At 36.9% G+C, this 23,316-nt stretch overlaps 1 protein-coding gene across 8 annotated transcripts in view; it reads left to right on the forward strand.

The window, feature by feature from the left end:
• Ecpas (Ecm29 proteasome adaptor and scaffold) overlaps positions 1–23,083 on the forward strand; it is a 106,823-nt gene extending 83,740 nt beyond the window's left edge. For all 8 annotated transcript variants that reach the window (XM_020173812.2, XM_020173809.2, XM_074051263.1 and 5 more), the window contains 19 exons: positions 2,020–2,099; positions 2,691–2,796; positions 4,452–4,499; positions 5,235–5,356; positions 6,818–6,968; positions 8,785–8,850; positions 10,062–10,151; positions 11,565–11,631; positions 12,365–12,456; positions 12,535–12,601; positions 12,943–13,134; positions 13,675–13,883; positions 15,051–15,094; positions 15,189–15,381; positions 16,595–16,733; positions 19,029–19,134; positions 19,342–19,430; positions 21,531–21,602; positions 22,797–23,083. In XM_020173812.2, coding sequence (XP_020029401.1) covers positions 2,020–2,099; positions 2,691–2,796; positions 4,452–4,499; positions 5,235–5,356; positions 6,818–6,968; positions 8,785–8,850; positions 10,062–10,151; positions 11,565–11,631; positions 12,365–12,456; positions 12,535–12,601; positions 12,943–13,134; positions 13,675–13,883; positions 15,051–15,094; positions 15,189–15,381; positions 16,595–16,733; positions 19,029–19,134; positions 19,342–19,430; positions 21,531–21,602; positions 22,797–22,936 — 2,073 coding nt within the window. In that variant the 3' untranslated portion in view covers positions 22,937–23,083. The remainder of the gene's footprint in view (positions 1–2,019; positions 2,100–2,690; positions 2,797–4,451; positions 4,500–5,234; positions 5,357–6,817; positions 6,969–8,784; positions 8,851–10,061; positions 10,152–11,564; positions 11,632–12,364; positions 12,457–12,534; positions 12,602–12,942; positions 13,135–13,674; positions 13,884–15,050; positions 15,095–15,188; positions 15,382–16,594; positions 16,734–19,028; positions 19,135–19,341; positions 19,431–21,530; positions 21,603–22,796) is intronic.
• The last annotated feature ends 233 nt before the right edge of the window (positions 23,084–23,316 follow it).

Raw genomic sequence — 23,316 nt, forward strand, 5'->3', positions numbered from 1 at the left:
ATGGAGAGCTATTTACAGTTCTACCTTTAAGGAATTTTCTTAGTTGGGGAAACAGGCAAGGAAGCAGGCAGTTCTCGAATATTGTTTTCTCTCTTGGTTTTCTATAATCTGCCTGTTTCCCATATTCTGTCCCACTTTTAAATATTAGAATTCCTCAGGGCTTGCCCCTGAGTAGCTGTTGGTCTTTTAGTTTTCTTTATATCAATTCCAAGGCTTATAAATGTCATTGTTATTGGGATGTTTCTCAGTCCTGTATTTCTGGCTCAGAAGCAGTATATGTTCCAGACTAGCATATCTAATTGTCTGCTTGACATCTTCATTTGAGTATGAAGATATCATAAACCTAACATGTCCAGAACAGGACTTTATAAAAACAACCTTCCTACTCCATTTGCCTCACTGTTCACACTTTCACCCAAGCCAGGGGACTTGGTGTTACCCTTGATTTTTGTCTGTATCTTACTCCTTTCCACACCTGGTCCATCTGCAATTTCTGTTCATTTTGCTTCCAAAGTGTTCCTTGAAGCACCTCTCTTTTTTTCCCTAATTCTTTCCTGATGACTAGATAATCATCATCTTTTTCTTCTGTTTGCCTTCCTTTACTTAACTGTCTGCACAGTAGCAAATGTGATTTTTTAAAAGTAGAAATTGGATTGTGCCATTTTGAGTTAAAATCCTAGAGTGGCTTTGTAGTTCACTTTGTTCTTGTGGTGCTAGGATTTGAACCAGGTCCTTATACATGGTAGGCAAATGCTCTACCACTGATCTACACCCTGAGGCACCCCCATCCCCATTTTTTCTAACAGAGTCTTGCTATATTGTCTTGGCTCACCTTGAATTTTTGAGCCTCCTGTTTCTGTCTTCCGAGTACTTGAGGTTATAGGCATGTGCCACTGTCTGTGACTTGCAGTTCACTTTAAATAAAGTCCATCGTCTCTACCATGGGTTACAAGCTCCTGCACATAGTGTAGACCTGTCCTCCTCTATCTGACACTAGGTTGAGTGTATTTTTGTTCATCATGGTAGGGACTTGAGCATTCAGCTTTGAAGGTTCAGTGAGTTCCCATTGCTCTAGGAGAGTATGTGGTACCTCTCAGTCAGCCAAGTCCTAATAGGTCATTGGACCATGTAGATCTGAGTTCAGGCCTCACTCAGCCTTGGGCTCTTGAGATGTGAATGACATCTCTGAGTGGATGAAAGGTGGAAAGCATTGTAGTGATGAGATTATCTATGAAGATAGAAGGGACATAGGAAAGCATTAGTTTGTTTAGTTTTAGTTAAGTTATTTACTTCTCTGTCTTGGTTTTTTAACATATAAATGAGCATAACAAAACATGTTTACAAGTAAAAATAAAAAAGTCATAAGTTATGAGTCTTTGGATTGATTAGTGTGAAAATAGTATACTGATTTTATTTATTACCAAGCTTAAAAGATCAAACTCACCTTTCATTCTGAGTAGTCATTATATTTCTCTTTGAACCAGACACTGTGGAAGGTACCAGGAACACAAAGATGCTTGAGATACTATCCCTGTCCTTGAGTTCTCCAGTGAGGTGGAGTGGTGAAGTTGTTGTATTGTCTAATATCTGCACCTTAAGGTGCTATGGCAACAGAAGAGAGCCTCGAGGCCAGTCTTCTCTGAGTGGCCTAGGAATCTTCAGGAACAAAAAGAATCAAGGAAGTAGGACATGATATTATATAGAGAGGTATTATGTGCCAAGGAGTGCAGGTGAGGCAGAATAATATATCTGTAGATCTAGATCAGTCATAGTGGACTTTATATGCATACCCAAGTTGGTGATGTGATTTTGCTCTCATGCACTGAGGAAAATAGGAGGATCAGCTTTGTATTTTACAGCGATTACTGTGACAGTAAGTAGGGAGAAAAATGTAGGCTGAGAGGCCTAGAGAGACACTTTGGCTGTTTAGTACAGAAAAGGGTCCGTATGGTTGAGAGATCAATAATTTGGCTGTTGGTAGATTTTGTATTTTTAATTTTATTCTTTTGCTTTCATTAGGTGGATAAGTATTTAAAGGAAATTCTTCAAGACTTGGTTAAGAACCTTACCAGCAACATGTGGAGAGTTCGAGAATCCAGGTGCCACTTTGGAAATAGAAGACTAGTTAAATAGAACTCAAATGTTTCCCTTGAATTTCTAAGTTTTTTACTTTGTGTAAGAAGATGTTAAGAGTACTAAAAAGCATATTTTTGGTTGAGTTAGACAGTTATTTTTCTTTAACTATTTAAATGCTGATCAGTGGTTTCCCTAAGTTATATAAGTATGAAATTTAAAAAGCTGAAGATGATTTGTTAAATTGATAGGTGTCAAGAAATATTTATGTTTTTATGACTTTATAGAATAGCATTTATATATGCAATTTATATTCATTCAGTACATATTACATGCTTGGCAGTGTACTTTATCCCCTAAGGGTACACTGGTAAGTAAAAAATGGTGTATCATTTCAAAGGGTTATATTATAGTTGTGGGAAACAAACATTTGATGTTTGTAAATGCCTAGTATGTGATATATTTAAGGTACTAACAGAATAGTTATAACTGTCTTGGGGTGAGGGCATTAGGTTTGGAAATATATATAGAATCTTACTTTATTGTTTGATATGAATGTCTCAGTAAAATATTAGCTTTTTTGATTATATATTTGAAATCAAACCTTTTATTTTCAGCTGTTTAGCTTTGAATGATTTATTGAGAGGAAGACCCCTAGATGACATCATTGATAAACTTCCAGAAATTTGGGAAACACTTTTTAGAGTGCAAGATGATATCAAGGTATTATAGAAATGAGTCTACATTTCTTTATAAAGTGGCTTAAACCCAAATTATTAAATGTTACATATTTCAAAATTCTATTTTCAGACAGTTTTAAGAACCATAATATCTTCCCCAAATTTTATCATTGATGTGTCTGTGAAGTTGCAAGGTTGGGTATCTTTAGATATAAATTGAATTGACGTTAAAAATAAATGTGGTTACAGCCTGTTTCACTTGAGATCTCATGATGCAATTGGATTAAGGACAAATAGCTATTTTGAAATAATTCATAATAGCTTTGCAATAAGCTGTCATTCACAGATTTTTTATACATGGTTTTGACCAAAAATTATTAAGTATTAAAAAAAGAAATTTCAAAACCAAAAATTTTTAATTACCATGCACATGCAGCTTAGTTCATTCAATGAAACTGTCAGTCAGTCCCATGATATTGTCAGCAGTGTTTAAATAATTTTGCTATCTGCTGTTTCCCTGCCCTTAAATTTGTGAAAATCTCTGTCCCAAAAAGCAGTTGTGCCTTAAAAAAAAGCAAGGTAAAAAAGCAAATGTGCTTAATTGAAGTGATAGAGTAAAAATTTCAGATTTGTTGAAAGGCAGCATGTCTTCAGCGGAACTTGGGTGGCATTATGGGAAAAATGATGGCATTCTCCTTGGAACCTTAGACTTTGGATACCATACTGTACTTAGATCTGTTTCATAAAATGAGCCAGTCATCCCCAAATGTGATTAATGAAGAATTTCTTTGAATTTTTCTTGAGTGTTTTAGTCAGCTTCACATTACTATAACAAAATATCTGAGATAATTATCTTATAAATGTTGGGTATCTTTAGATATAAATTGAATTGACCTTAAAAACAAATGTGTGTATGCTCATGTGAATAAAATAAAAATTAAAACAAACAAACAAACAAAAAAAACAAATGTGGTTACAGCCGGACTGTTTCACTTGAGAGCTCATGATGCTGTTGGATTAGGGACAAATAACACTCCTATAAAGAGAAAAGATTTATTTTAGCTCACAGTTTTGAAGGTTCTAGTCTGTGATCAGTTGGCCTCCTGCAGGGCCAACACATCATGATGGAAGTGTGTGGTAGAGCAAAACCACTCACCTCATTGCTATGAAGCAAAGAGAAGAACAAAGAGGCCTTAAAGGGCACACTCCCAGTGACCCGAGGACCTCCTACTAGGCCCCATCTGTCAAAGGTTCTATAGAGCCTCTGGGGTCCAGGCCTTTAACACGTGAGCCTTTTGGGGACAATCAGAACCAGACTATAGCACTGGACAATTTAAATTTTAGGTATTTTGATATTCTTAAAATTAGACACTTTTAGGCTTTTTTTTTTTTTTTTTTGGGATATTTATTAGAAATTTTGTAAGTCTTTCAGAATCCCTCCCAGGTCTTATATTTGTGTCTGAACTGTTATGCTTAACAACTAAGTTTTTGTAAGGTCAAATAGGTCATACCTAATTATTTAAAAATAGTAATGCAGCATGATAATATATTCCTTGATGGGCAAAGAGCCTAATGAAACTACACACACACACACACACACACACACACACACACACGAAAACATATGTAGGATTTGAGGCAATTAATTGTACACTGCAGGGTACAACTTGTTTGATGCTAGACTTTTCTCATTTTTAGGAATCTGTACGAAAAGCAGCAGAATTAGCTCTGAAAACTCTGAGCAAGGTGAGAACTCCCTTCTCACAGTAGATATGGAGTGGGGAGGGTTCTGTGATCTTGATAATGCTTTCTTTTTAGTCATGAGATAACATGTCATTGGCTGCATGGTTAGTTCACTGCTATTAACAAGGGATGAGAAAGAGGGTGCTGTTACACTGTAATACTACTATTTTGAGTACAGTACAGCCTTAGTCTCTTCAAATGGTGCTTCTTTCTGCATGCCCTTCCGTAAGGTATAACTTTCACCTAACCCTGGAGGACACATGGCTTACTTAGATCAAGTGACATCTATCTTTCCTCTTACCTCCTTTCTTATTTATGAGATTGGCAAGCTTTTTGAAACTAAATAGTCTGTCACTTAAATGTGATTTTGTGATTTATCAGGGACTTTTACATTGTAATCGCATCAATGTTGCCACAGGTCACATCATTAGTAAGTAGTAAAACTAAGTTTTCAAAGTGCTTTCTTGCACATTTTCTCATTTCATCTTTAACTCTTTGGTTCCCCATTACACAAATTAGAAAAATCAAAATTTAGAGAGTAAAGTGCAATCCACGCTTCTGTGTTTAGTCAGACCTAGGACTCAACACTCGTACTCATTCTTCTGTTATACTATATAGTGTCTTACAGAGTAGAGTTGTTCTCTTCCACTGATAGTGAAGTAAAAAGTGCTTTGTTAAAGGAATGCTTTATTGGTTGAGAGGTCAGTTTCACTAATGTACATACTTTTTGTATGTGAGGTTTGTGTGAAAATGTGTGACCCTGCCAAAGGAGTAGCTGGCCAGAGAACCATCGCTGTCCTTCTGCCTTGCCTTCTGGACAAAGGAATGATGAGTCCTGTGACAGAAGTTCGAGCTCTCAGGTGTGGATCAGTTGATAAAGTAAATGTATTGTTTTGACTTACAAATGGTGCTTGTTTGGATGTTAGCTTGTTAAAAACATGGATAAATAGATTGAGGAGAATCCATTGAGGTGACCCAAGCATTTATGAAAAATTGTGAGTCAGAATATTTTCATGGTAGCATTCTCATTAGGGAAACTTGTATGTTAGATGATAAGTAAAAGTTATTTAGTATTTTCAAAGTATGAAAATAGTGTTACACAGGCTCCAGTGACTCACATCTATAATCCTAGCTACTTGGGAGGCTGAGATTGGGAGGATTGCAGTTCAAGGCAAGTAGTTTGGGAGACTCAATTTTAACCAATAGCTGAGTACAGTGGTATGGTCCTGTCATCCCAAGCTATGTGGGAGACTGAGATTGGGAAGACTGTTGTTCCAGGCTAGCCCAGGCTAAAGAGTTTTTGAGACCCCATCTCAATGGAAAAAAGCTGGGTGTGGTGGTATGTGCCTATCATCTCTTCTTCAGCAGAAAATATAAAATAGGTGGATTGTGGTCCAGGCTGGCCTGGCCAAAAAAGTGAGACCCTGTCTCCAAAATAACCAGAGCAAAAAGGGGTGATGGTATGGTTTAAGCAGTAGAGTGCCTTTCTAGCAAATGTGACGCTCCGTGTTCAACCTCCAGTACTACCAAAAAAAAAAAAAAAAAAAAAAGGAAAAGAAAAAAAAATGGTGTTATGATTATAGTAAAAAAGTATTTGTCACTTAGCAATACGTACTGATGTTTAGTTACAGGGTATATTTTCAGATAATTCAATGACATGGGGAAAATTGTGCCTGAATATATAAGGGAGAGGTGCAAATGAAATAAAATTGGACAAATGCTAATTATTAAAATAGATGTAGACTATAAGGAAAAGTGGCAAAGGAGGACCACACATGGTGGTATACACCTGTAATCTCACCTACTTGGGAGGCAGAGACATGAGGATTGCAGTTCAAGGACACCCTAGGTAAAAGTTAGACTGTTATCTCAAAAACAAGCCAGGTGTGATGGTGCACATCTGTAATCTCAGCTGCTTGGGAGGCAGAGGTAGGAGGATCACAGTTATTGGCCTGGACAAAAGCATGAGATCCTATCAGGAAAAAAAAAAAAAACTGAAATCAAAAGAACTAGGGGCATAGCTCAAGTGGTAGAATGCTTGCCTAGCAAGCTTGAGGCCCTGAGTTCAATTTCTAATACCCCTGCCTCCTCACAAAAAAAGTGCCAAAATACTGGAGGCCCTGGGTTCAGTCTGAAGCACTGTTTCCCCTCCCATCTTACCTCCCCCCCACCACCCTCCAAAAAAAATTGCCAGGACCAGGCTGTGTAAGCATGTGAGCGTGTGCCTGAACGCAATAAACTGCAGAAGAGCATCATGATTGGAATTGTAAGGCTTCTTATTTTTGGTAAAAGGATTTAGGAGTTGTATTCTGTGTCTATAGCATTAACACCCTTGTGAAGATCAGCAAAAGTGCAGGAGCCATGCTGAAACCACATGCACCAAAACTCATTCCAGCTTTGCTGGAATCCTTAAGTGTACTGGAGCCCCAAGTTCTCAATTATTTGAGCCTCCGGGCTACAGATCAAGAAAAGGTGAGTCAATAGCACAAGTATGTTGGTAAGTACTAGTGGAGGATGACCCTGTTAAGATATGACGTCCGTGTGAATAAACCTTTAGTGTCCTCAGACAGCTCCATGACTGGAATAACACTACCACTCCTGCACACTAGGTGCAGTAGTGTTCTGTTAGTTTAGGAGGAATGGGGAATTTGGCTCATACATTGTTTTGAGAATCATGTGGAAATGGACATCTTCACCTTAAAAATGCATTAGTATAAAATAAATTTCACAGTTTTTTGTATAGTTTTTTTTTTGGGGAATGGGGGAGAAATTTGTGTCCACATCTTTAGAGTTCTATGGACTAACCCCTGCCCTACAAGTAAAAAGGATTTGTACCTAGACTTTGACATAGTCCACATTACTCTACTTTTCAAATATATTGGTGCTTATCTTATCTTTGATCAGAGTTATGTTTTGAAAACTATATATGAAACATTTCCTGAGCAAAATGAAAACAACACAGAAAGATAGAAAGCAGTCTCTCTTAGGGCTCTCACTGCTGGCAGTTCTTCTGGTTCTTTTCTCAAATTCTTTTATAGTCATAGTCAACAAAATCAACCATACATACTAATTTTAAGATAGAATCAGACTGAATTTTGTTCTACTAATCACTGTTAAAAATTTAGCAGTACATAATGTCTATATCTAGATTTGTTTCATTCTTTTTAATGTGTGTGCATAGTATTCTATAGTCAGATGATTTTAATTTTTGTAGGAGAGGTTTTGTAACATTAAAGACTATGAATGTTCTTGTTTCTCCACATGTTTGCTAACATTGAATGCTACCAATCTGATAATCAGCATTCTTATGGTTCTGTTTTACGTTTTCTTGTACATGTGGTATCTGTTATATTTCCTTAATGTGTTAGCCATTTAGATTTCTTTTGTGCATTGTGTTTCTATTCCATGCCTGTTTTCTATTTGGATGGCTTTTTTTTTTAACCCTCCCCTCCTTTATTAGACCTGTTAAGCCCCTGTCATATACAATACATTTTCTCTGTTTGCCATTTGATTTTTAAGTTACCAAGCTACTCTAATAACTTACTCTTTTCCTCTAATACTGTGTTCTCCATTCATCATTCTTCCAGCAGTAGATCACCCACCACCATTCCCATAGAACATTTACTTGAATGAGGGTACATAAGTTCTGCTTCAAACCTTGTAGCTTTAGCCAGGTCACTTCAGTATGCCTGAATTCTTTCATTTATGTATTTATTTTCTCTGAGTAGTATTAACCTTTTGTCCAGTGTAGTTGACTAAAATACCATTGTAGATATGAAGCCTCATTACCCAGTTAAAGAACTAAAGGTATAAATTTTTATTACTTTGACACAAACTTTAAAAAAATTTAGTCTATACCTTTATTTAGTTGGATGGAACCTGGGGCTCAGGAAGGCTGGTTTGACTTGCTCAGGGTCATACAGTGTTAAATTTTTTTTTTTTTTTTTTTTTTTTTTTGTAATGCTGGGGATTGAACCCAGGGCCTTGCGCTTACTAAGCACACACACTACCACTGAACTGTACCCTCAATCCCCATTCTATGTTAATTTCTGACTATTGTCCGAATTTCTGACTATTGTCTGAATTTCTGACCCTTAGTGAAAAGCTACCTCTACAGGTAAATTGAGTGTGAATCAGAAGGAATTAAAATTAGAAATATATTTGACTTTGTTATAGATTATTTTTAAAAAGTATTTTAAAAAGTTTTAAAATAAGACCCTCTCATTGGAACTTTGCAACTGATTCTTAACTAATTGACTATCCTGAGTGACTTGAATTTGTTCTTCAGGCTGCGATGGATAGTGCTCGACTCAGTGCTGCCAGATCGTCTCCCATGATGGAAACAATCAACATGGTGAGTGTCTATATGTAGTGAGAAGGGTGTAAGTCTTCAGAGACTTCAGGCCACATTAAATGGATGGGACTGAAAGAATACGTCCAACTATTATGATTCCAATCTTTTCTTTTAAAATACTTATTTTTAAATTTTTAACTGATGCATAAAAATTGGACGTCTTTATGGTGGCTTTTTCTTAAAGTAATTTTTTTCTTCTGTGTTACTAAGTAAAGTAAATGTTCAAGTACTAGAATTAGTCTAAATTTGAGTTACAGGAGAGAACAACATATTAACAGATTCCTTTGTAAATATATGTCTACTTATCTTTTGGTCTGCCTGTTTAGAAAGGTTCAGAGCTTTTGGCCTCTGCCTGAGAGTTGCCTTTGGTAAGCTAGAGGTACTTAGTGAAGCGGATGGCACAGAAGGTAGGTGAAGGGAACTGAGCAGTGGTGAGATGTTTTAGGCTTAGGAAGGATTTGCAGTGAAGAGCCGCATGGCAATTTGAGGTTTTGAGTTCTAAAGTTCCTAGAGTTTTGGCAGAGTTAATTCTGCTGGACATTCCCTACAATGGTTAACTAAGAACTGGTGAGCTACTGGAAACTGTTTTGCTAAGCAGTTCACAAAGCTGGACAAGAGGAATTGTTATTCTGTTAATGCCTGCTAGAGAACTATTAGACCAAAATTTGATCTAAGGACATTGTATCTTAGTTGGGTTTTTGGGGAAAAGTAAAGTTTAAAGAAATAGGAATAGTTAGCAAATACCACATGGGTATGCTATTAGTAATAGAATATGTGCTTGCATTTTCAAAAATAGAGCAAACTGTAAGGGAATTTATGTAAAAAGTTGACTTATTATGGGGTGGTTTGGTAGGGTAGGCCCACTGAAGAAGGTCAGTTTTAATATCTGCTTTTACCTTAAACATGGATTAATAAAGAAGGAGTAGGCCTAGAGAGATCCTTTATTCTTGGCTAGTCATTATCTTCTCCTTTTGTAAATTGATGTTTTACACTATTTTTGTTTTGTTCTGTTTTTAATGTTAAGCTATTGGTGAATGTTTGTAGTAAAATAGTGGTTTAAATATTGAAATCAGAGCAAAATCAAACCAGTATTTTTTCACCATTCTGTCACATCTAGTGGATATATATTTGATACTGGGTAGGTTGTAATTAAAGGTGTGCTACTTCATTATTTGGTAAGGTTTGTCTTTATATTTATTCTTTTCCCAAAGTGCCTGCAATATCTTGATGTGTCGGTGCTGGGCGAACTAGTTCCAAGGTTATGTGAACTGATCAGAAGTGGTGTAGGTCTTGGAACTAAGGTAAGACAGTGTATTTTTCACAAAAGGAAATGTGTACCTTTGTTAGTCTTGGACACAAAAAATTGTGTTTGAAATTCATGTTTCTATAAAACCTAATATTTCCATTAAGCATTTTGTATTGCACTATGGTTACACTAATTACTGAATTGAAAATAAAACATGTAACCAATTTAAGAAATGCTGTATTACTTTTTTAGTGGAATCATTTCTGTTCCCTGGTTACCATATATGTGCCCTTGGGTTCTCCTTTATTGTCATTTGATGGAGATGCTCACCCTGTTGTCGGGGAGTGATTGTTTTAGGTTGTAATTAGAATTTTTCATAGACGGGTTAGCAGCTATGTGGATAGGAAAAATACCTTTGTGAGATCTTACAAGAATCAGACACCCACCTTAATTAATCTCCTTTTTTTTTTTTTTTTTGCTATTTTTTTGGAGACAGGTCTTGCTACTTATATATGGCCTCAAACTCTGTCTTCCTCCCTCAGTCTTGGGAGTGCTGAGATTACAGATGTGCACCACCATGCCCAGCTTTGTCCTGTTTTAAAACAACATATAGCTCACATTTTTTCTCATGACAAAATCAGTTGCTTTTAGCATTTATATAACGAGAAAGTTAAATGTAAAAATGATTATAATTTTGCCATACAGAGAAAACTCATTATATTTTGGATTCCCTCCAGTATATTTTCTGTGCCTATATCTTCTACAGTGTCTTCTGAAATGGCCATATAACATTCTTGTTGTATGGCTATAACATTATTTTAGTCCATCAAGAAGCATCTGACTATTTCAGGTTTTTATTTTATTGATTGATTGATTGATTATTCATATGTGCATACAATGCTTGGGTCATTTCTCCCCGCCTGCCCCCACCACCTCCCTCTCCCCCCCACCCCCTCAATACCCGGCAGAAACTATTTTGCCCTTATCTCTAATTTTGTTGAAGAGAGAGTATAAGCAATAATAGGAAGGAACAAGGGTTTTTGCTAGTTGAGGTAAGGATAGCTATACAGGGAGTTGACTGACATTAATTTCCTGTGCATGTGTGTTACCTTCTAGGTTAATTCTTTTTGATCTAACCTTTTCTCTAGTTCCTGGTCCCCTTCTCCTATTGGCCTCAGTTGACTATTTCAGTTTTAAAAGAAAAATTAAACAAAGCCCTGCGATGAATATGTTTGGACACATGAAAAGCTACTTCTTTGTTATTCACAGTGTCTGATTACTCATTTTCCTGCTGGAGGTCTTGGAAAAAGTTTCTGCAATTACTACTTTAAAATAAGTTTTCCTATTTCTAGATTGAGTCCTGGAGGGGCTGTTAGGCTTCATTTGTTTCATATTTTTTAAACAAATGGCTTGATAGACAGAACCTTGTGACCATCAGATTTAGACCTTTGCTTTTGTACCCCTGAAGGGAGGCTGTGCCAGTGTCATCGTGTCTTTAACTACTCAGTGTCCCCAGGACCTAACACCTTATTCAGGTGAGTTTGTTATATGATGTGTGAGGATTTAAAAAATTTTTTTGCCCTATCATGTGTGACAAAGTTTTAAAAGGAAAAATACCTAGATACGCTTATGCTTTTTTCCCCTCAAATCCCCTCGCCCAGTCTTTGATTGTAGGAGCTGTAGACTTCAGCAAGTTTTCACTGTCTTGCAAGTGTTTGATTATTGTTTCTTATGGAATAAGAGGCAAAAGCATCTCTTATTCTGTAGGACTTGTGGACCATTTATGGCTAATGCTTAATCTTTCTCTCTCTCCACATACACATACACACATGTTCATTCTCTCTCTCTCTCTCTTTCCCCACACACATACATATACACACTTTTTCTTTTTGTTGTAGTACTGGGCCTTACACATGCTAGGCAAGCACTCTACCACTTGAGCCTGCAGCCCAATAGTGAGCATGACATCAGCATTTCCCTCTTCTTAGGTTCCTAGGTGGGGCTAGTGAACTTTATGTATCTACTGTCATTTTTGCAACTTTACTCACAATATTCTAGACACAGATTAATCTGTAATTTTATATCAAGTGAAAGGAAGCAAAGTAGATAGTATAAACAATAACAATAAAGAAATCTAAACTAATATGGAGTAAATAAAATAATTAGTTACAGGTCTTAGTTTTTTTTTTTTTTTTTCTTTTGATTTTGGGAATATAGAAGAACATTTGCTCAACCAAGTATCAGATTTTTATCATTTATTTCTGATAGGTAAACTTATGAGTGCTTTGCTTAGTGGTCTGACAGACCGGAACAGTGTGATTCAAAAATCCTGTGCATTTGCCATGGGCCATTTAGTTCGGGTGAGTAGAATTTCTTCTTTAGTTAAGTAAAACTCTTTGGTAATTATGAAGAAATAACTAGGATTGTTTCTTTTTCAGACCTCACGGGACAGCAGCACTGAAAAACTGCTGCAGAAGCTCAGTGGCTGGTACATGGAGAAAGAAGGTACCAGTCTTTTTCTGTTTTATGTCATCTTTAATTTAGATGTTAACCTAATAAAACAATACCTAATAAGGTCATAGAATTCTTACTCAGTGCCTTGCTAGAAACTTTTTCTTTTTTTATTATTGTTGTGCTGGGGGTACATTGTGACATTTATAAAACTTCTTATAATATATCTTAGTTGAATTCACTCCACTATCATTCTCTTTTATCCCCCTTCCCATTCCTGCTAGAAACTTTTCTAATAGACTCTACAATTGTTTTGCATTGAGCAATAGGCTATTTAAATCAGTTACCCTAAGAAATAGTAAGTGTCATAAGAATTTTGGTTTCCTCCTCTTCAGAACCTCTCTATAAGACCTCCTGTGCTCTGACTATTCATGCCATTGGACGATACAGCCCTGATGTCCTGAAGAACCATGCCAAAGAAGTTCTGCCCTTGGCATTTCTAGGCATGCATGAAATTGCTGATGAGGAGAAATCTGAAAAAGAAGAATGTAACTTGTGGACTGAAGTGTGGCAGGAAAATGTACCTGGTTAGTAAATGGTACCTGTGAATCAACCTGTTTCTTAGGAAACCACAGCCAGAATATTTTACACACATTATTTATGCATATATTCCTCTATAGTTACCTTCCCAGGACTTTAAGTCCATCCATACATCTAAGTTCACAAGATTGGCACTCAGGGCTCTTTGACTTGTTGCTACCTATGTGAGAGAATATAAACTCTGCCCAGCAAAGCAGAGCTTTACTTAATGTTAGTTAAGAGTCTAACAGTAATTTTATGTTGCTTTAAAGTATTATCTTATAGTAGTATTTCTAGGATGTGTTTTTATCTTGATACATATTAGTGGATGATAACCATTTGCATGGCACCCTCCTGAGAATATAGTAAAGTTTATGAAGTCGGAGTATTGTAAAGAGAAGCCATATCCTCACTGTCTTCCCCTTTGAGAGAGACGTATTTGGACAGTTGAAAAATCACTGCTTTAAAAGACTGATGCCACTGACTTTATTCAGATTTAGAAAAATATTCATTTGGTTTTTCCTGTCACCTTGGTGTTTTAAACTTAGGTTCCTTTGGAGGCATTCGATTATACCTGCAGGAGTTGATCACCATTACACAGAAGGCTTTACAGTCTCAGTCCTGGAAAATGAAAGCCCAGGGTGCAATTGCCATGGCATCGATAGCAAAACAAACCAGCTCTTTGGTACCTCCCTATCTGGGAATGATTCTGAGTGCACTGCTTCAAGGCCTGGCTGGGAGAACATGGGCAGGAAAGGTAAAGGAAACACTCGTGCCCAGTTAAAGTGAAGGTATCCTTACAGGATTATGACTTCCTCTTTCATTTTCTGTAAAAATAAGAATCTGGTTTTGTGACTTCAGGTAGATTATTTTGCAAGCCAGATTTCCTAGACAGTGGGTGACTTTGAGTAAACTTTGCCTGTTTATCTGTGACATTTCATCTCAAAGTGTGGCCCAGTGTCCATGAATAATGCATAGTAATGCTGGAGATTAAATGTGTGCATATTCAGCCTTACAAGTTACTTCTTAAACCACGTTACTGCCATTTTGGACCTTTGACTTTGTAAATAGGTCAGGATTGATGAGATGTGAAATTGAGTAGCAGGGAAAGCTGCTTCTTATCCTGGGGCTGAAAATGTGAATTAGAAAGTGTTGTTTTTGTTTGTTTGTGTTTTTTGGCTGTACTGGGCTTTGAATTTAGGATCTCATGCTTGCTAGACAGGCTTTACAACTTCAGCCACACCTCCAGCCCATTTTGCTTTAGTTATTTTTTAGATAGGGTTTTGCATTTTGCCCGGGCTGGCCTGGACTTTGATTCTCTTACTTATGCTTCCTGTGTAGCCAGGCTGCGAGGCATGTGCTACCGTGCTCAGCTTCTTTGTTAAGGTGGTGGTGGGGGGAGGGGGCTCACTAACTTTTTCCCTGAGCTTGCCTTGAACCACAGTCCTACTGATCTCTGCCTCCCAAGTAACTGTGACTACAGGCGTTAGCCACACAACCTGGCCAGAAAGTATTTTTTACATAATGGCTGTAGTAAGATGTGTACAGTGAGCACTCAGTGGGGAGTCTGGGATTGTGACAGTGTGTATTGAGCTGCTATATTTTGTGAAGGTCAGTAATGGCCCATACAGTGTTGTGTAAGTAGTACTAGATTGGGAGTCAGATGTAATTCTGATTGATACTCCTGCCATGTGACCTTGGTCACATCATTTCTCAGGTCTTTATAATGGAGATGAAGATAACTCACGGTTTGGAGTAAAAGTCGGTGGATGTGCCTATAACAGTGAAGTGCATTAATGATAAGATGAATCTTACTGATTTTTGTTGTCACCATTATGAAATATTCCTGAGGAAATTACAGTCATAGTGTAGAGAACGTGACAAGTGTGGGCTTAATATGTTCCCTCATCTTTCAACCCTTCAGGAAGAACTACTGAAAGCCATTGCCTGTGTGGTGACAGCTTGCAGGTAAATGTTCTTTGACAGAAGATGCCATTTCTTAACTGGAAACTTAAAGCACAGTCTTTATTAACTGTTCTGATGCTTTTGTGTGGATCTGTAGTGCAGAACTGCAAAAGTCTGTGCCCAATCAACCCAGCACAAATGAAATTCTTCAGGCTGTTTTGAAGGAGTGTTGTAAAGAGAATCTGAAATACAAGATTGTAGCAATCAGCTGTGCAGCTGATGTCTTGAAGGCCACCAAAGAAGACAGGTTCCAGGAGTTTTCTGACATTGTCATACCTCTCATCAAGAAGGTAATGACCACCTGTGTCCTCTCAGGTCTGGTTTATCCTTAAAAAAAATTAAAAAGATTTTCCAGTATTTTGATCACTTGTTTTATTAGGATTGTTTAGCAGAAAATCCCAAAATATCACAGCTTCAAGCAAGATAGAAATTGTCTCCCACTTAATAGTTGGGAGCCCCACAGTCTTCAGTGATGCTGGCTCTTTATAAGCTCCCAACTGCCGTCCCCAGTGAGTGTCCATCATCTTCCTGATCCCAAGAGGAGATGAAGGAAGGGAAAGAGATCACAGTGCTAATGTTGCCTGTCTTAACAAATGTTCTGGAAACTGCTACGTGGCACTTACAGTTATGCCCCACTGGCCAGTACTTATAATAACCTCATAGGCACACCTGGCAGATGAGGCTAGGAAAAATAGTCTTGTCTGGACGTTTATTTTCTCTCCAGAGGAGGAGAAGAGAGTAGGTTCATAGTGAATGAACAGTTTGTGTCATAATTAGCTTTGCCTTGCAAGCATCCCAGAGTGAAGGAGCCCCAGGTGTCACATGGATTATCTCTGCAGTACACTGGAGGATTTAGATTAAAAAAAAAAAAAAAGGCAACTTTGGTTTCATTTGGAAAATGGAGTAATCATTTTCCAAAGTTTGGATACAGAAATGAAAAGAAAGAGAGGTGCAGCTTACCTATTTGTGGGCATGATATATTTTAAATAATCTTTCTTGTGTTCCTAATTTATAGTTGTTTTCTGTGGTAATAAGGCTGCTTTAAGTAATTCACATCATGTACATAATGTAGTGTACAGATTTGTGAGACTTGTGTTTTAAATAGATTATGTCACCAGCTAGATGGTTGAATTACTTCTAGCTTGTTTCCTAATGGATCAAGAAAGAGTTTGCATTTGGATCATTACCGAGTTCCTTCTGTTCTTAAATTTTTTATTCAAATGCAGATCTCTTTTTTTTGTTGTGCTGAAAATACTACATCTACAGTATTTTTTTCCACTTCTGTTTACATAATTATTTTACAGTATTTCCCAAATTTATTAGAGATGTGTATTCCTATTACAGATTCTTATTAAAAATAGGAAAACTCATGGTAGAGAACTTAGCATTTAGTTCTCACTCAACATCTCCATTCTGGTACCCTGATTGCTTTTATAGGATACTTGTAACTTTGAAGAACAAAATACTAACTTTTGCTTTACTTTTTCTTTAATAATGTCCTAGAACTCACTTGAAAGCATGGGGGTTCGGACAACTAAAACTGAAGATGAAAATGAGAAGGAAAGGGAGCTGCAGCTGGAGTCTCTGCTGGGTGCCTTCGAGAGCCTGGGCAAAGCCTGGCCTCGGAACGTGGAAACCCAACGTAAGCACCAGAACTGCATTTGAAGAAGTGCCATAACCAGAGGTCACTCAGTGAGAACACAGATTTTCTGTATAGCATATTACTGTTTCTTACAAAGCCTGATTGATAAACAGTGAGAATTATCCAATATAAATTTTACTCTTGCAGCAGCAAATCTCATTGATCGTTACAGTTTTTAATTAGGTCTGCCTTAACAAAGTATCACAGACTGGTTGGGTTAAAAAACAGATATTTATTTTCTTACAGTTCTGGAGGTAGAAGTCTGAAATCAAGGTGTCAGCAGTTTTATTTCTTCTGAGACTTCTCTCCTTGGCTTGTGAAGGGCTGACAGTCTTCCCTCTGTGTCTCTCTGTCCTGTTCTTGTAAAGAATCCAGCCAGCCATATTGGATTAGTATTAGATTAGCACCCACCCATCTGACCTCTTTCGTAACTTTTTTGTGGGGAGGGAGTGGTACTTGGGGCTTGAACTCAGGGCATCACACTTGCTAGACAGGTGTTCTACCACCTGAGCTGTTCCACCAGCCCCCATCTGACTTCTTTAAAGACCATACTCTTCTAGTACAGTTACTTTCTAAGGTATGGGGAGTTGGGACTTCAGCATAGGATTTTGGGGCTATAACAACCATGATACATTTTATGTAAGTAGTTTTTGGGTATGAAAAGAACTGTTAACTCTTCTTTGTGATCCTAACTCTGTTCTGAGTAATCCACAAAATTTAATAATGTAGTCTTCATCTCAAAATCAGTGGCCTGTTGTCTTCAGTTAGGAAATGAAATGTACTTCACTGAGAAACTCATGAATAAGAAATGTTCAGAGCTGTACATATTTTCAGAGGATTAGATAAATTGTAACCCTGGATTGTTGGATCAGGTTGTAGTTTGAAGTTCTTTCACAAGGCCTTAAACCTCGTTTAAAGTTTGCGGTTCAAGGCCAGCCTGGGCAAAAAAATCACAAAACCCCATCTCACCGATGGCTGCGCACAATAGCTGGGCATCCCTGCCATCCTAGCTAAGTGGGGAAGCACAAATATGAGGATTGAGGTCCAGGCTGGCCCCAGCTTAATACAAGACTCTGTCTCAAAAATAACCAAAGCAAAAAGGGCTGGCCTAGCAAATATAGGGCACTTGAGTTACCCTCAGTATAGCCAAAAAAGAAAGAAAATAAACAGTATTTTGTTCATTATTTATGATTTGTACATCTTAAATCAGACTTTAGGTTTTCTTTGAGCATTTTTTTTTTCCTTTGGTGGTCACACTTGCTAGGCAGTTGCTCTACTGCTTAAGCCACTCCAGTAGCCCTAGAGCATGTTCTTGATGTGAACTTGCTACATATACAGCATACTTGCTATATGTAGGAACGATTTCCTAGAACATACTGTACAAAATATGTGAGTTGTGTTATGGACTGTAGTGGAAATCTACATCTTTAGGACTACTAACCTTTGGTCAATAGTTAAAGTTCAAGGGAAGTACTTAAAAATATGACAAACAGAAGGAGTTTATTTGAACATAAGACATAAAAATGTACAAAGCTTTCATTTGAGAATTTACTGTTACACACTAGTTATATACATCTTACTCATAATGTATCATCTGCAATTTCTGTGATTTTTTTTTCTTTAAAGAAATTACATTTATGAAGCAATTTTAGTGCAAAATTCTAAATTTTTACTCTTCTCCTTGTTTTCACATTTAAGTACTATTAAATTCTACGTCCTTTAAAAATAATTCCTTTGTTGAATTTTATATTCCTGATTAATCCCTTAGTATGATACTATTTATATAGTTATAATAACATTTGTAGCTGGCACAACTGGTTTGTTACAAAGGACTGTTGACTCTTGGTAAACCTACAGTTGTCAAAAGCTTGTGAGCCTCTAGAGGGAGCTCAAGAGTCCTGTTTTCTTTGGAGTCATTTACGTGTTTTAAAAGGAAAGGGGAACATTGTTAAGTTGCTGTCTCAGTTCCATGGAGAATGAAATGCTTTGAAAGCAAACACTTAGGAAGCATTAGATATACCTTTGTGGGTAGAAGATCTGATCAAGGAAATTTGTTTGGAAATTGGATAGCACATCATGCTGAAGGTTTGGAGGAAATTTCATGTCTTTAATTAAAGGGATTTATTGTCCCCCTCCCTGCACTTTTTTCTTTCTTCTTTTCCCCTATCCTCTCTCTCTTGATCACACGCTTCACCCCTCCTCCCCTTTGCACATGTTCATTCTTTCTACTCTTCTCTGTCCCTCATTTGTTTTTTTCATTCCTTCACTCTTTCCTCTTCCACTGTTTTTTTGCAGGTTGTTATCGTCAGGAACTGTGCAAGTTGATGTGTGAACGACTAAGACTCAGCACATGGAAAGTGCAGTTAGGCATCCTGCAGTCAATGAATGCCTTTTTTCAGGGGTAATTTGCTTCATGATCTGGTTTTATATTTTGCCTCCCCCCCTCGCCCAGTAGCATTCTATATATAATCAGCAGAATTCATATATATTTTCAAACTAGTAGCTAAAATGACATGATAAAGTAGCACACACAGAAATTGTTGCCACGGGAAGGTGTTTAAGTGGTTCTTCATAAGTCACATTCTTACGCTGTTTTTGACTCATATAGGTTAATGCTTTTGGAAGAAGAACACGCGGATCCTGAGGCTCTGGCTGAAATTCTCCTTGACACATGTAAATCAGTCACATATTCTTTAGGTGAGTACAGTAACCTGAAATTGACAAAGTAGTCCTGAATTTTCTTTTTTGCCACGATGGGGATTGAACCCAGGGCTTCACACATGCCAGTCAGGTCTTGCATCACAGAACCACATTCCCAGCACTCTGTCCTTTGAGACAGGGTCTCTGTGTTGTTCAGGACTCAAATTTTTGATCCTCTTGCTTCAGCCTCCTAAGTAAGTAGCTGGGTTACTTATAGGTGTGTGTCACTGCTGCTGACCTAAGTAGTCCGAATTTTAAAGCTAAGGAACTGAGCCTCAAGTGTCCCCTTCCTTTTCTCCGGGGCAACTGTTGAACTATTCTACTTACACACTTCATGTGTCCCCTAAACTGGAATATTTTAATCCGAATTTATTATAGATTTTATCACCTAGACTTGACCTTTGAGACAAATATTTAAAAAAATTTTACTAAGAAGTAACTTCAAACTTATGGAACAGTTACTACAATAATTCATATAATATCTGTATACACTTTACTCAGTCTTCGGTTAACATTTTATCCCATTTTCCTTTAGACCTCTACATACATGTCTTTTTCTGAACCACTTGAACATCGTGGCCCTTTATTCTTAAACTTTTCAATTCACATTCTTATTAACCACAGTATAGTTATTACATTTAGATATATGGATGCAGTATTTTCTTATCAAATTCTTACCATTCATATTTCTAACTGTTTCAATTAAATTAGTAATGTTCTTTATGGGATCCCCTTGCCCCTCCATTAAGGAGTACAGTCCAGGATCATTTATTAAATTTAGTTGTTATATCTTTTTAGTCTTCTTTAATGTGGAACACTTTTTCTGCATTTTTTTGCTTGTGTATGACATTGATGATTTTGAGGAATAAAATCTCCTCTACTTCCCTATTTGAAAAATAGAATGTTACATATTTGTCATTTCACATTTCCTCGTGATTAGATCCAGTTTATGAATTCCCAGTTGGGACATTACATAGATGATGTGTTTTTCCTTACATCAAGAGGCACACAGTATTTTATCTTCCCTGATTCGTGATGCTGACTTTGATTACTATTGATTTTTTTCTGTTGTGTAGTTGTTTGTATCCTTGTGTTTAATAAGCAGCCTGTAGGAACATACTTTAAGACCATTCAAATTATCTGTTCTTTGAAACTGCATCTAGTGAACAGTCTGTGAGAAGACACTATAAGAACATGCAAATACCTTTTCTTCTTCAAACTTCTAGAGTTAGCATGCATTGGTGATTCTTCCCTGAAGCAGTTTTTCTAAGATGATTTTTCAACTCTCGCAGTTTCTCTGCATGTACGAGAATGCTAGTTGGTATTCTGTTGTCAGCAAGATTCTTCTCCTCTCCCTATCTTTTTGTCTATTAGTTTCATGAATTCCTTCTGTTCCCCCACCTTCCGATGGTTTGTAATGAATTGTTTTTCTTAATTTGTTACTCAGATTGTCCCAGATTTGGCTAGTGGAATCTCCTTCAAAGATGATGACCTTTTGGCAGGTTGCCATCATTCTTTGTAGTACTTCCTTCCTTACCGTGGGCTTAGTGATATGTCATTGTTTTTGGTAGACAATTTCACTGTAAACTCGATGCTATGACAAAAAGTAGATTCCTGTGAAGTGTGTTTTAGTTGCAGGCCTTGGAGATAGCATGCTTTTTTTATGAATAGAAAGCTGGTAGCTAACAAATGTGTCTTTGCAGGGTTCTAGGTATCCCTGTGTTGGCCCAAATGCTAGGTTACACAGTGTTCATTGGTAAAATGAGGAGGGTCATGGGAAGATAACTGTGTGTTTCAGACAGTGTCTTTTGATCTTCCACATCTAAAATGGGTCCCTTAACTATTACCATTTGTTGTGGTGATTGGGTATAATTTGGTTGACAGTCCACCTAGCCCCCCGAAGCTGAACATGTAGTACATTTCAAATATTTGATGATAATTGGTAAGGGAAATCTTTCTTTAAAAAAAAGCAGCAAAACAGCCAGATGTATCTTTTCATGAAGTTATAATTTCTGAACATCTTTCTTTCAATAACAATTTAATCTTAGAAGCTCTGTCTTTAAGGCATATGTATGAACTGTATGATTTTCTTCTTAGAAAATAAGACCTACTCATCTGTGAGAACAGAAGCTTTATCTGTGATAGAATTACTGCTTAAAAAACTTGAAGGTGAGTTCTTGATAGCTCTAATTGGAGGACCAGCAATCCAGGACACTTTATGGCATATGTTTTAGAAGATTTTTGTTTTCTGCTTTGCTTCTACTTTAAAATACAAATTAATAAATTAACATGCAAATAAAATATATAAAGCTAAAACCATGAAAATTTGAGCATTTAAATTTTGTACTCAGTTGATTACCTGTAGTTAATTAGTAAGTTATAGTTATAATAAAATTTTTGTTTGCTTTGTGAATTCCGATTTAATATTGGATAATTACAGGAAGTAATTGGACATGTATAGTACAACTCACTGTGTACATTCACCAGCAGTGTATTTGTTGCTGGCTTCAGAATGAGGCCTATTTTCTTTTCCCTCTTCTTCTTTTTTTTTTTTTTTTTAATTTTAATCCCATGGATTAAGAATGTAGTAGATACAACAGTTTTCTCCACAACTGTATTTGCTCTTTCTACTTTTCTCTTTTTCTTGCTTAGTAATTAAAATACCTTTCTTATGTCTCCATCGAGCAGGCTGGCAATGCCAAACATCACATAATCCCTTTTTTACCTTTTGAAATAAAAGAGCCAGGCACTTAGCCATGTTACTGAGTTCTCATTTTGCCAGTATGTACTTTACGTGTCTTAGGTGAGGGAAGTTAGGTGAATGGCTAAATAACATGCTTAAAGCCATATCACTAGAAAGGGTCAGCCTTATAAATAAGATTTGATGTAGTTTCTTATTTTTAAACTTTCAGTATGTAAATAGTTCTTAAATGCTTTCTTTAACCAAAAAAGTAATAGTGTTATCTACTTAAACTGACACTGTGATTATGAAAGTTTTTCAGTTTTTTTTTTAACTGAGCATATTTTTTTTTACTGGCCTTTTGTCATTACTGTTGAAATGACTGTTTTGCTGGTGTGTGCCTTGCCCTCATACCTCCTGGACAGTCCTTCCCTTTTTGCTGACTGTAGTTCATGTCTCTTTGTTCCCACTATAGATGTGAGAAGGAGGGGATCTTCCCACCAATGTGCTTTCAGGCTATTGTCAATAACTGAGTTTTGAGACACGTATTGAACCTGTGATTATTATATACTGCTCTGTTAATCAAGGGGCTACTTTATGGTTATTTGGGGTGGGGGAGTGGTTTTCTTTATTTGTCTTATTCTATTAAGGATTCTTCTTTTTTTTTTTTTTTTCTCATTTAGAATCTAAACAGTGGGAAAGTTTGACATCTGAATGCAGAATGCTCCTGATTGAGTCTTTGGCCACTATGGAGACAGACAGCAGACCTGAGCTGCAGGAGAAAGCATCATTACTGAAGAAAACACTTGAAAATCTGGAGTAAATGAGAAGGGGAAGAATCAAACAAGTGCCATGTTTATTGGGGGTTGAAATGGTGGATTTTCTTTAAAAAAAACCAAGTGGGGAAAAGTAAAGATTAATCTGTAGCATGCATCATTCCTTGGCTGAAATAAAAAAAAAAAGCCTTAAATATTGTTCCTTATTAGTGTTCTTTCACTTCATATTTTTAAAGTACATGGGCTAAGTGAGCTTAATATAGAACCTTCGGTGTTTGAGAGGTGGGTGTAAGAATGGCAGCGAAGTTAAGAGAATTAAAACTGTTACATAAAAAGAATTCATAGACAAAATGGCAGGGAAGGTTGGATAAAAATCTTAGAACTACATCCAAGCCAAAGTTATTTTAGGAGAGGACCCTATATACAT

The sequence above is a fragment of the Castor canadensis genome, chromosome 13, assembly GCF_047511655.1.
Source record: "Castor canadensis chromosome 13, mCasCan1.hap1v2, whole genome shotgun sequence".
NCBI lineage: Eukaryota > Metazoa > Chordata > Mammalia > Rodentia > Castoridae > Castor > Castor canadensis.